Raw genomic sequence first — 12,854 nt, 5'->3', positions numbered from 1 at the left:
AACTCTAGTTCCCTCAAGTATCACAAATCTGTTTTTCATGTTTTTTTTTTTTAAATTACTAAATCGATTTAAAGCAAAGATTCTGGTCATCTGAAACTAGACGACCTCAGGAGTCTGGTGAATCTGGCCAGATGTCGCTGAAAAGTTTGGCTAGGTTTCAGTGAGGGAGAATCTGGCATGTCTGTCCCTTGACCTCTGACCTCCAGAAGGTTGATCACAACAACAACTGCAACTTTTTTCATGCTGAGGTAGAAACTACTGACCCAACTGCCTGCTCCTTTCACAGGAGAAAATATGATTTAATAATATAATGTCAGACTCATAGATCGATAGATAGATAGATAGATCGATAGATAGATAGACAGATCGATAGATAGATAGATAGATAGATAGATAGATAGATAGATATACTCTATTGATCCCAACCAGGCAAATTCTCATGTTACAGCAGCAACAGTAGAAACATATAATAAAGTTAAAAAAAATAGAATAAAGACTAAATATATACAATGAAGACTATAAAGGCTAAAAACTAAAAATATACAATAAGGGCTAACCTAAGAATATGAGATATGAGATGTGAAATATACAGATGGAATTGAAGTATACAGATGATTGTAATAGATAAACAGAGTTAGCATGAAACCACGAAACCAAGAACCAAGTGGCAGAACCCGACGCCCGGTACTGGGGTTCAGACAGCGGGCTGCATGCGTTCAGATGGGACCTTCACAGGGCCGGATTATTTTTTACTAACCTCAGTGTGACCCGAGTCGACACATGGATATGTTAGGCTGCTTTCTGATTCATTATTTTAAAGCAGTCAATTTGTGGCCGACCAATCAGTGAGTAGCTGCGTGTCGGCTCATGAAAATAACACAGAATGTAGAATTACATCAAGTAGAAGAGACACACACAGCAAACACACAGCAGACAGGTGTAACTTTTACCTCCCAGAAGAAAATAAAAGAACTGCTCTTTCCGTCTTTCTGCAAAAAATCTGCTTTCCATGTCACAGCCTGCTGGCTTAACTTTAGTGCCAGCTGACGGAGCGTTTGTACTGCCAGGTCGAATGAATTTATCCTAATTTATCATTAATCAGTCACTCATCAATTTATCATCGAAACCTTATTTTTTCTTCTTATACATAGCTGATAATAATTGAATCCAAATATTTCAATAAAAAAAGTAATATTTTGATTTTTAAAATGGCTGTGTTTGTCTCAGAGGCCGGATGAGATGAGCTCACGGCCCAGATTTGGCCCCCGGGCCGTATCTTTGACACTGAGTGGCTGTGCCTTGCTGCTCTAACCGGACTCTGGTGCTGCTCTGTCTGCAGGGCATGGAGATCGTCCAGACCATGAACAGTGACCCGGGGCTGGCGGTGGGTAGGTACACCCCGTCCCGCCACCTCAGTGTGTTCACCGTCTTCCACACGCTGACCACGCGGCGAGTAACAACCTGTCTCTCCCTCCAGGCTACACAGCGTTCAACGGCGTGGACTTTGAGGGAACGTTCCACGTCAACACGGTGACGGACGACGACCACGCCGGCTTCATCTTCGGCTACCAGGACTCCTCCAGCTTCTACGTGGTGATGTGGAAACAGACGGAGCAGACGTACTGGCAGTCCGTCCCCTTCAAGGCCATGGCCCTGCCCGCCCTGCAGCTCAAGGTCAGCCGCTCCGCTCATCCCAGTTTATCGACTAGTTTTCCAGGCCTGGAAAACATTAAAGCTGAAAAAACGTCCCTGAAAAATCCTGGAAAGTCATGAAGTTGGCCTGAACTCACATTCAAATGTTTTCCTCAGCTCAGGTTGCAAATTTTTAGCCGCTCACACCCCGCCGTCGTGTTTTGATGTTCTGCAGTGTCACACAAAGCTATTAAAATTTACTGAAACTAAACAAAAAACTAAAACGAGGTGTGGAAATCATTTTAGTTAAATGAAATAAAAATTAACGCATGTTGTCAGCGTGTTGATCTGTTTGACTTGGTGTGATCTGAGACGTCAGTGTCAATTTCAATCAATATCAGTATCAGTTCAATATCAAGATCAAGATCAATATCAATTGTTTCTTGGCCTCTTTGTTCATTTTCTGCTGCTGACAGGCGGTGAAGTCCCAGACGGGGCCGGGCGAGTACCTGAGGAACGCCCTGTGGCACACGGGCAACACACCTGGCGAGGTGAAGCTCCTCTGGCAGGACCCTCGCAACGTGGGCTGGAAGGACAAAACCTCGTACCGCTGGCACCTCACCCACCGGCCGCAGGTGGGCTACATCAGGTAGGAGCCTCACGTAGGAGCCTCAGGTGGGCTACATCAGGTAGGAGCCTCACGTAGGAGCCTCAGGTGGGCTACATCAGGTAGGAGCCTCAGGTGGAGCCTCAGGTGGGCTACATCAGGTAGGAGCCTCACGTAGGAGTCTCAGGTGGGCGACACCAGGTAGGAACCTCAGGTAGGAGCCTCAGGTGGGCCTCAGGTAGGAGCCTCAGGTGGGCTACATCAGGTAGGAACCTCAGGTAAGAGCCTCAGGTAGGAGCCTCAGGTGGGCCTCAGGTAGGAGCCTCAGGTGGGCCTCAGGTAGGAGCCTCAGGTGGGCTACATCAGGTGGAGCCTCAGGTGGGCTACATCAGGTAGGAGCCTCAGGTGGAGCCTCAGGTGGGCCTCAGGTAGGAGCCTCAGGTGGAGCCTCAGGTAGGAGCCTCAGGTGGAGCCTCAGGTGGGCCTCAGGTAGGAGCCTCAGGTGGGCTACATTAGGTAGGAGCCTCAGGTAGGAGCCTCAGGTGGGCCTCAGGTAGGAGCCTCAGGTGGGCTACATTGGGTAGGAGCCTCAGGTGGGCTACATCAGGTAGGAGCCTCAGGCGGGCTACATCAGGTAGGAGCCTCAGGTAGGAGCCTCAGGTAGGAGCTTCTTCTCATTGTTTTTACTTTCACTTTTTTATGGATTTAAACAAAAGAAACCTGATCTCACCCTTAAAAAGAGCTACTTCATCAGCAGAAATCGTTTTCTAGACGCTTTATTTTCTTTGTTATGGGGATTTTTTTTGCTAGTAGGCCCTATGACAATGTTAATTAAACATTTGTTGATTCCAAGTAAGGTTTATGTTGGTGTTTCTAATACTGTACATTTTACTACAAATGAATATCGGCCCTAAATATTCATTATCAGTGCACTGATATTCAGTACCAGGCCTGAAAAAATCATATCGGTCAATCCCTATTTGTACCATTACTGCTTCTGCTAATACTACCACTTTTACTGCGTTAATAAAACTGATAATGATAACATTAATATTAGTCAGCTTTATTTGTATATAGCAGTGCTACTTAAAGGTTTACACTAAAGACAGAAACTTTTGCTTTTTTGCTTTTGCTTCTTGGAAAAACTGTGATATTAAGAAATAATGAGCTGTGTGGGCCGTCTCTCAGTGTGTGTGTGTGTGTGTGTGTGTGTGTGTGTGGTAGGCAGTGATGGTTTATTAATTTATTAGTCTAGTTTATTATGAGCTGTTGTTTATGTGTGCCATGTGGGAGGGACCATGGACGTCATTCATTCATTCATTCATTCATTCATTCATTCATTCATTCACTCATTCATTCATTCACTCATTCATTCATTCATTCATTCATTCATTCATTCATTCATTCAATACTGTCCTGTATGATACGGTACCTCAGCCACAGTACTAACGTGCACACAGAAACAGAATGAGTAGAGTCGGCACGGCAGAAGCTGACTGAATAACTTTATTGACAGTTCCTCTCTGACAAAGCATTAAAAAATACTGGCAAAGGAAGAGACGTTCACTGGTGATAGAATGAAACACTTGACTTTGTCCACCAGGTGTCGCTGTGGCTCACACGGAGACGTCATCAGGCTGGAAGCAGCAGCTCCTCTGAGCTCTGCTGGTTAACCCTTTAAAACCTGAGCCGCTTCACTCCGTTTCTTACAAAACAACAACAACAACAACAACAACAACAACAACAAAAACACTGCGCAAAAGGTGACTGGCAAATTAGCATAAATAAATTATACATAACATAAATAAATACCACAACATTAGTAAAAAATCAGTAACAACAAAAATTGGGAAAAAAAATTACCAGAACACCCCCCACAACAAAAGATAGAAAATTTGCAAATATTTTTAAATTATAAGAAAACTGTATTTATAACTATTAAATGATAAAAGTTAAGGGAAAACCTTTTTACTTGTTCAGCCAAAACAGCACAGAAAATACTGGTGCTGTGTTTCACCTCTGATTGGAGGGGAGGTCTGCGCTAACACACACACACACACACACACACACACACACACACACACACACACACACAGCTGTGAAGCTGCATGGAGACTTTTCTAGAAAGTTTCCTGAGAGGAGAGTTCACCCACCAACAAAACAAGATGTTTGCGTCGAGGTTAATGTGTCACTGTTACAGTGAAGCATTGTGGGAAACTACAGGCACCTGAGGCGGATCTACAGGTGGGCCTGGATGGGCGTAGGCCCACCCAGATTGACAGCTTGCCCACCCTATCAGATTCAAGTCCAAAAAATAACTAACTAAATAAATAAATGTTTTAATGTCCTTTTTCCAACATTTATTTTATGCTCGTTTACAACCTCTCGGCTTGTTTACCGAGAGGTTTTTTTTTTCTTTCATCATATCATTTTATACATGTCTATCTAAAAAATAAATAGAATGAAATAACAGGCCCATCCAGATTTTTTTAGGCCCACCCATTAGCCATGTCCTGTATCCGCCACTGACAGGCACCCTGCACAGTTTAGCTTCTTGTGTTCAAATGGAGCTGAAGAATGTGTGTGTGCCATGCCGAGTGTGTGTGTGCCACGCCGAGTGTGTGTGTGCCACGCCGAGGCTTCCCTCTCCAGAAACAGACTGGAGCAGAGAGAGAGGGGCGGCGGCTCCAGCAGCAGCTCTGGGTGTGATGGCAGCAGTGAGCACTGTGACCGCTGGCCCTCAGCTCTCAGTCTGACCCCGGAACCAAAGTCTAACTAGTAGTACTTGCTGCAGTACTGGCAGCGGTTGATGCAGCAGTACTTGCAGTTGTACTTGCAGTAGTACAGGGTGACCCAAAAAAACGGGAATCTTTGAAGTGCGTATTGGCAGACATGAGCAAGTGGCAGCACAATTTTTAAAAAATGAATATTCCATCATTGTTTCTTAAATGGCATGTTTTAAGGTTTCAATGACTATGAATAAAATATTTTTCTTCCATCACTCTTGGTTTTATTGGATTGTTAAAAAGTTCCCGTTTTTTTGGGTCACCCTGTATTTGCAGTAGTACTTGCAGCAGTACTTGAAGCAGTATTTGCAGAAGTACTTCCAGCAGTACTTGCAGTAGTACTTCCAGCAGTACTTGCAGTAGTACTTCCAGTAGTACTCGCAGTAGTACTTGCAGCAGTATTTGCAGTAGTACTTGCAGTAGTACTTGCAGCAGTGGCTCTGGTAGTTTCTGTGCTGTTGGTGCGATGAGCGGCCGTCCGGCTGTTTTCATGTATTTTCTCTTTCTTTTTACTGCATTCTTTCCCCTCCGAAACTTCTTTGTGGCTTCAGGGCCCCCCGGTACTCTATTGTACTGGTCACCATGGCGACCAAATCCTTGGCAAGAATCTGCCTCGGCAACCGTTGATATGCAGATCAGACAGAGAGAGAGACAGTAAGGCCGAGAAACAGGAGAGCGGGCACAGAAAAACACAGTCATAAATGATTCGATATAATTTCAGTTACTTACAGCTGTAAAAGTGTTTTGTCAAACGAATCCTTCAAAGTGATGAATATCAGAGATTCTCTGTTATTTTATAGTTAATTCATTTTCACACCAAGTCCTGAGTCATCACTGTATGAACTGCTGGTTGTTGCTTTGTGCAGACTAAGCTGCTTTAGCAGGACAGTTTCAGATAAAAACGATGATGTTCAACTTTAACTGGTAGAAATAAAGATGGATGGATAGAGGGGGATGGAAAGATGACAGAAGAGATGGAAAAAAGAGAAAAACTAAAATCACTAACATGCTAATGTCACAACAGCGAAATGTAAATAACAATATAATATGCTTTAATGACCACCTGCCTTCAGAAAACTGCAGCACTGGCAAATTTTGATATTACTTTTCATTTCTTTTCTTTTCTTTTCTTTCTTTTCTTTTTTTTTTTTTTACTAAAAGTCAATCCATTCTGCTCCTAACAGTTTAAAGCAGCAGATTTCAAACCGTTCCCTCCATCCTCAGACTCCAGGTTTTTCAAGTCATGAGGAGGGGAGAGGAGGGAGGGAGGGAAGGAGGGAGGGAAGGAGGGAGGGAGGGCTTTGTGGCACATCTATTCAGAGAGCGGCAGAGAGACAGCTGCTTTGTATTCAGACAGACAGACTGAGAGAGAGACAGACAGACAGAGAGGAGCAGATCACCTCCCCGTGCAGAGGTTGGGACACAGGTCGACCTCCTCCTCCTTCCTCCTTCCTCAACTCTACTCCCTCTCTCCCTCTCTCTCTCTCTCTCCCTCTCTCTCTCTCCCTCTCTCGCCCACCACATGACTCCCAGCAGAGCAGCTCTCTCAGCCAAACCTCCACTGCTGTACTGTGGTTCTACTGTGAATACTTTGGTGATACTGTGAATACTGTGTGAATACTGTGTTGATACTGTGTGAATACTGTGTTGATACTGTGAATACTGTGTGAATACTGTGTGAATACTGTGTTGATACTGTGTGGATACTGTGTGAATACTGTGTTGATACTATGTGGATACTGGGTGGATACTGGGTGAATACTGCGTGAATACTGTGGTAATACTGTGTGAATACTGTGGTAATATTGGGTGGATACTGGGTGAATACTTTGGTGATACTGTGAATACTGTGTGAATACTGTGTTGATACTGTGTGGATACTGTGTGGATACTGTGTGAATACTGTGTGAATACTGTGTGGATACTGTGTGAATACTGTGTGGATACTGTGTGAATACTGTGTGGATACTGTGGTAATATTGGGTGGATACTGGGTGAATACTTTGGTGATACTGTGAATACTGTGTGAATACTGTGTTGATACTGTGTGGATACTGTGTGAATACTATGTGGATACTGTGTGGATACTGTGTGAATACTATGTGGATACTGTGTGGATACTGTGCTGATACTGTGTGGACAATATGTGTGAATACTGTGTTGATACTGTGAATACTGTGTGGATACTGTGTGTGAATACTGTGTGGATAATATGTGTGAATACTGTGTGGATACTGTGTTAATATTGTGTGAATACTGTGTGGATACTGTGTGTGAATACTGCATTTATACTGTGTGAATACTGTGTGGATACTGTGTGAATACTGTGTGGATACTGTGTGTGAATACTGCGTTGATACTGTGTGAATACTGTGTGAATACTGTGTTGATACTGTGTTAATATTGTGTGGATACTGTGTGTGAATACTGTGTTGATACTGTGAATACTGTGTGAATACTGTGTGAATACTGTGTTGATACTGCGTGGATACTGTGTGGATATTGTGTGGATACTGTGTGAATACTGTGTTGATACTGTGTGAATACTGTGTTGATACTGTGTGAATACTGTGTGGATACTGTGTGAATACTGTGTTGATACTGTGTTAATATTGTGTGGATACTGTGTGTGAATACTGTGTTGATACTGTGTGTGAATACTGTGTTGATACTGTGTGAATACTGTGTGGATATTGTGTGGATACTGTGTGAATACTGTGTTGATACTGTGTGAATACTGTGTTGATACTGTGTGAATACTGTGTTGATACGTATATTTTTCAGCTCTTCTCTGTGTAACAGAGTGTTTTTCAGCACACAGTACACACAGCAGGTTTTATAACTGACGTTTTAAAAAACTTAAAGTATCAGTACTCAGTAAGTACATGCCTCCACCAACACTACAGATAAACAGTGATTTTAGTAGTACTGGTAGTAGCAGAAGCAGTAATTGTGGTAGCATAAGTAGAAGCAGTAGTAGTACTAGTAGTAGTACAAGTAGTGGTAGTTGTAGTAGTACTAGTAGTGGTGGTAGTAGTGGTGGTAGTATGGAAAACCCTTTGAGCATTCTTCAATATCCTTGATATCAGATGTCAGTTTCCTAGCAGTAGTATTAGCAGTACTATTAGAAGTACTATTAGCAGTACGTTTGCAGCAGTATTACCGCTACTATTAGTAGTAATGTTAGCAGTACTATTAGAAGTACTATTAGCAGTAAATTTGCAGCAGTATTACCGCTACTATTAGTGGTAATATTAGCAGTACTATTAGAAGTACTATTAGCAGTAAATTATCAGCACTATTACCATTACTATTAGTCGCAGTATTAGCAATACTCTTAGGCTAGCAGAAGTATTAGCTTTAATATTAACAGGAGTTTTAACAGTGGCAGTAGTAGTAGGAGTAGAATTCTTAACAATAGTATATAGCAGTAGTATTTGCAGTAGTATTAACAGTAGTATTAATTTTATTATTAGCAGTAGTCAGTAGTCGAGTTGTAAAAAAAATTCAGGGGGGATGGTCAGTTTTTTTCACTTGATGAAAAGGGAGGGTGGCAGTTTTACATGGGGGGTGATTTTTTACCGTTGTTATTTCAGGGGGGAAGCCCCCCCACCCCCCCACCCCTCAACTTGAGTACTGGCAGGAGCAGTAGCAATAGCAGGGGTGCCACCAGGAATTTTGGGCCCCATGAAAATCTATCTATCTATCTATCTATCTATCTATCTATCTATCTATCTATATGTATGTATGTATGTATGTGTGTGTGTATATGTGTATATATGATGGTTTAATAATTTTATATTAGTTTTTACCTATTTTTTGGGGCCCCTGTCAGGCAAGAGCCCTTGGAATTGTCCTAACTTTGTCCCCATATACGGCGCCCCTGAGCAATAGTAGTACTATTATTAACAGCAGTAATAGCAGTAGTAATAGCAGTTGTAGTAGTATTATTAACAGTAGTATTGGCAGTAGTATTAGCAGTAGTACTAGCAATATTAGCAGTAGTATTAACAGCAGTAGTAGTCTTATTAACACTAGTATTAACAATAGTATTAGCAGTAGTAGCAGCATTGGTTGTTGCAGTAGTAGTAGCAGTAGTTTTAGTAGTAGTAGTAGCAGTAGTATTAGTAGTAGTATTAGCAGTAGTAGCAGCATTGGTTGTTGCAGTAGTAGTAGCAGTAGTTTTAGTAGTAGTATTAGCAGTAGTATTAGTAGTAGTATTAGCAGTAGTACTCAGAGGTGGGAACGAGTCTTTGTTCTTTGAGGTCTGAGTTTTAGAGTCAGGATGATTCTGATTGGTCGCTGCAGTTTGTAAACACAACATTCAGAGTTGGCTCCTCCTCCCGGGCTAAGCTAAGCTAAGCTAAGCTAAGCTAACCGGCAGAGCCGCCGCCCAGAGGCCGACGCCCAAAAGAGTCCCGAGCTCGGCAAAACAAGAAAATCCAGGCAGAGGGCGGGGTCTCTGCAGACACACACACACACACACACACACACACACACACACAAACCTTTTAGGAAAGTCCTGCTCATGCTGCCTGTAACGAGTCAGAAAGCGCTCTTTAGCGATCTGAACTGAAAGGTTTATTTGACCTGCAGGAGGATCATAGCTGCTGGGCCGTTACCTCACATGTCAAAGCATTCGCCTGGAAACTGAGTCCAAAAAGGTCCTGACAGGTCGAGGCACCACCACCAGCAGCAGTACTGTTAGCACTGTTAGCAGTGTTAGTACTGTTAGCACTGTTAGCACTGTTAGCACTGTAAGCAGTGTTAGCAGTGTTAGCACTGTAAGCAGTGTTAGCACTGTTAGCAGTGTTAGCAGTGTTAGCACTGTAAGCAGTGTTAGCAGTGTTAGCACTGTAAGCAGTGTTAGCACTGTTAGCAGTGTTGTTAGCCTGCAGCTAGTGGTTTCCTCTCTGTTCAGCAGAGTCATGCTAACTGGTGTAAAGCTCTGCTGTCTGAGAGAAGTGGCGTCTAAAGTCCAGACGTTCAGACTGAGGTCTGCCTGCTGGTGCTGGCGCCTGAGCGGGGAGCGTTTGATGTGTCAGCGGGCGCGTCCCGGCGTCTCTGTGTTGCAGGGTGCGGCTGTTCGAGGGTGTGGACATGGTGGCCGACTCGGGCGTGGTGATCGACACCACCATGCGGGGCGGCCGGCTCGGCGTCTTCTGCTTCTCCCAGGAAAACATCATCTGGTCCAACCTGCGCTACCGCTGCAACGGTATGACCTTTGACCCTCAAACACACACATGCACACACACACGCACACACACACATACATACACACATGGCCTACACACACACACAGCTAAAAAAAAATAATAATAAAAAAAAATTTTGGCAGACTTGGTTGGTTGATACTGCTTCCTGTCTCGTTGCAGATACGGTGCCAGACGACTTCCACTCACATCGCAAACAGGTTCTGATGCACATTCAGGTGTGAGAGCAACAAGGCGGACTGTCTACACACACACACACACACACACACACACACAAACAAACACGCACACACACTTGCACACACACAAACACACACACACACACACACACACACACACACACACAGTGCGTCTACATCTCCAAACCCCGACTGATACTTTAACTGTAGTTTGTGTGTTTCCATGAATGCATTTGTGTAAGCGTGTGTGTGTATGTGTGTGTGTGTGTGTGTGTGTGTGTGTGTGACTGATGTATGAAAGTCGCTGTGAGACCAAACCGCAGTCTGAGCTGTCCTCAGATCAGTTCAGGAAACACCACACGACGTCTTGCCTCGTCCTCGCCGCCGCCTGCCTGCTCGATCCTGCCAGTCCTTACAAACAGCAGTTTATTAAATAAAATCAAAAATAAAACAAATTAAAGCAAATTTGTAAATTACATCAGTTTAAAGCTCCGTCCCAGTGATTCTGAGTGTTTGGTCTGTTCACAACTCCTCCACCTTTTCCATGGCAACAAAAATCAAGATGTGAGTTTGTGGTTGAAGCAGCCGCCTCATAATGTTCTGCTCAACACTCAGAAACCACACAGCTGATGATTGGCTGTGGAAAGCAAAACATTTCCCCGCTTAGGGACTATTTTCCCTGGCGGAGGAGGAGGAGGAGGAAGAGGAGGAGTTTCAGTGTGAAAAAGTCCTGAAAAGCCAACAGTGCTGCTGCTTTTAGGAAAACTCATGTGGAGGACTTTATTCCGCTGATGGAAAACTGGAGTGAAGAAAGTGTGAAGGCTCTGAAAGTTCATGTTCATATCGTAGTGGAATGAATGGAGGAAAGGGAGGAGGAGTGATGTGGCAGCTCTGAAAGCCCACTGCTCGCTCTGGGAGGAGAGCAGAGGAACGTGAAGGAGAGGAACCTCTGGACCTGCAGAGGAACCGGGACGGAGCTTCAAGCTGCTGCAGATGAAACTGAGCTCAGATCCCCGCGGCTCACACTCTTATTACAGCCAAATAAACACAACACACTTTGCTCGGTGTGTGTTCAGTTTTTAGTGTCAGTTTTGATTTTCAGTTCTAGGAGCTTCACCTGGAGTCAAATTTACATTTGATCTTTTAGATTTTTCCTTAGATGTGCGTCAGCGTTCATGAGCAGTGAGCAGCTTCACAGGAACTGACATGAAGAAAAAAAACCATGGAAAATGTATACTGTATATTTAAAATTATGTTACAGGATTTTAAAAATGTTTTTGATCTAATTTTCGGGTCATTCATTTTCATTTTCATTTTCTTTTTGGTTTATTTTTTAAAAAATGTTTTTGTTTTTTCTTATTTTCAGGTCGTTTCCTTGTTTTTCTGTGTTTTTCCTTTTCTTTTGCTTTAATTTTTCTTTTTAACTTTTTAATCATGTCCAGTTCATTTTTTGGCTCTTGTTACGTTGCTCCTTGCCTTTTCTCCATGTTTGTAAAGAAATCAGACGGATCTTCGTTATCGTCACCGTCATTATCAAATTTTAGATAATATCAAATAAATTCCTAGAAATGTTTCATACCCGACATCCCGTGTTTTTAATTAAAAGTCCTCATCAGACTCAAAGAAAACCTCCGGAGGCAAAACGCTCCTCGCCTCGGCTCGGCGGTAACACCCTGCCGCGGTTTGCGCTCTCACCTGATTGGCCGTTGGCGCGGCTCAGCATCGGCCCAGCATGTCCGTGTGTGTCGCCGCATGTCGTTGCATGTCGGTGCGTGGTGTTGCGTGTCGGTGCGTGGCGTTCCCCGGCCGACCGCTCTGAGGAACGCTCAGCGTCTCATGATGAAGAAACGCGGCGGGTCAACGCGCCGGCGGCTGCGTGTCCCGAGTTTCTTCCCAGAAAACTTCAGGTCCAGGTTTTCCTCCAGTTCAGCTCCGGATCCCGACTTTTCTTTAAAAATGAACAAACAGCCGAGTTTTTGTTTGGGAATCCAACTCTGCAGCTGGCAGGAGTGAACAGTGTGTGTGTCGGTCGGCAGGACGCCCCCTGCTGTTTCTGCTCAGCATCGACTGGAAATCCTCCTTTTGCATATTTTGTGATGTAACTGTACATATCTTTAATAAACAGCCGTCCACCACGTCTCCCAAGTCTGGATTTTCATGATTTCACCAACAAATCTGTCAAAAGGGAAGCTGCACTTTTTTCCTGTTTTTTTATTTGTTTGTTTGGTTTGTCTTTGTTTGTTTGTTTTTGTTTTTTTGCAGTTCACATTCAGCTTCTCATGTTCATAAGGGTCAATATTGTGATGTTGCACATTTATCCTTTTTTCTCTATCTGTGATGAATTCAGAGTGTCAGTGGAACATTCTGCAGGTGTTGCTGAAAGAGGAGGTTGAGCTAATAGGCTACAGCTTTAAAAAGTAAAGACAGTTCAGGAAGA

The 12,854-nt window shown here is 43.6% G+C and overlaps 1 protein-coding gene across 1 annotated transcript in view; it reads left to right on the top strand.

Moving 5' to 3' along the window:
- thbs3a (thrombospondin 3a) overlaps positions 1-10,593 on the top strand; it is a 23,660-nt gene extending 13,067 nt beyond the window's left edge. The window contains exons 18-22 of the mRNA XM_030072068.1: positions 1,340-1,388; positions 1,478-1,674; positions 2,109-2,281; positions 10,101-10,240; positions 10,401-10,593. Of these exons, the coding sequence (XP_029927928.1) occupies positions 1,340-1,388; positions 1,478-1,674; positions 2,109-2,281; positions 10,101-10,240; positions 10,401-10,462 (621 nt within the window). The 3' untranslated portion in view covers positions 10,463-10,593. The remainder of the gene's footprint in view (positions 1-1,339; positions 1,389-1,477; positions 1,675-2,108; positions 2,282-10,100; positions 10,241-10,400) is intronic.
- Positions 10,594-12,854: the final 2,261 nt, after the last annotated feature.

This window comes from Myripristis murdjan, chromosome 16 (assembly GCF_902150065.1).
Source record: "Myripristis murdjan chromosome 16, fMyrMur1.1, whole genome shotgun sequence".
Taxonomy (NCBI): Eukaryota; Metazoa; Chordata; class Actinopteri; order Holocentriformes; family Holocentridae; genus Myripristis; species Myripristis murdjan.
The sequence above is the reverse complement of the archived record's forward strand: the minus strand, read 5'-3'. Positions and strand labels throughout refer to the sequence as shown.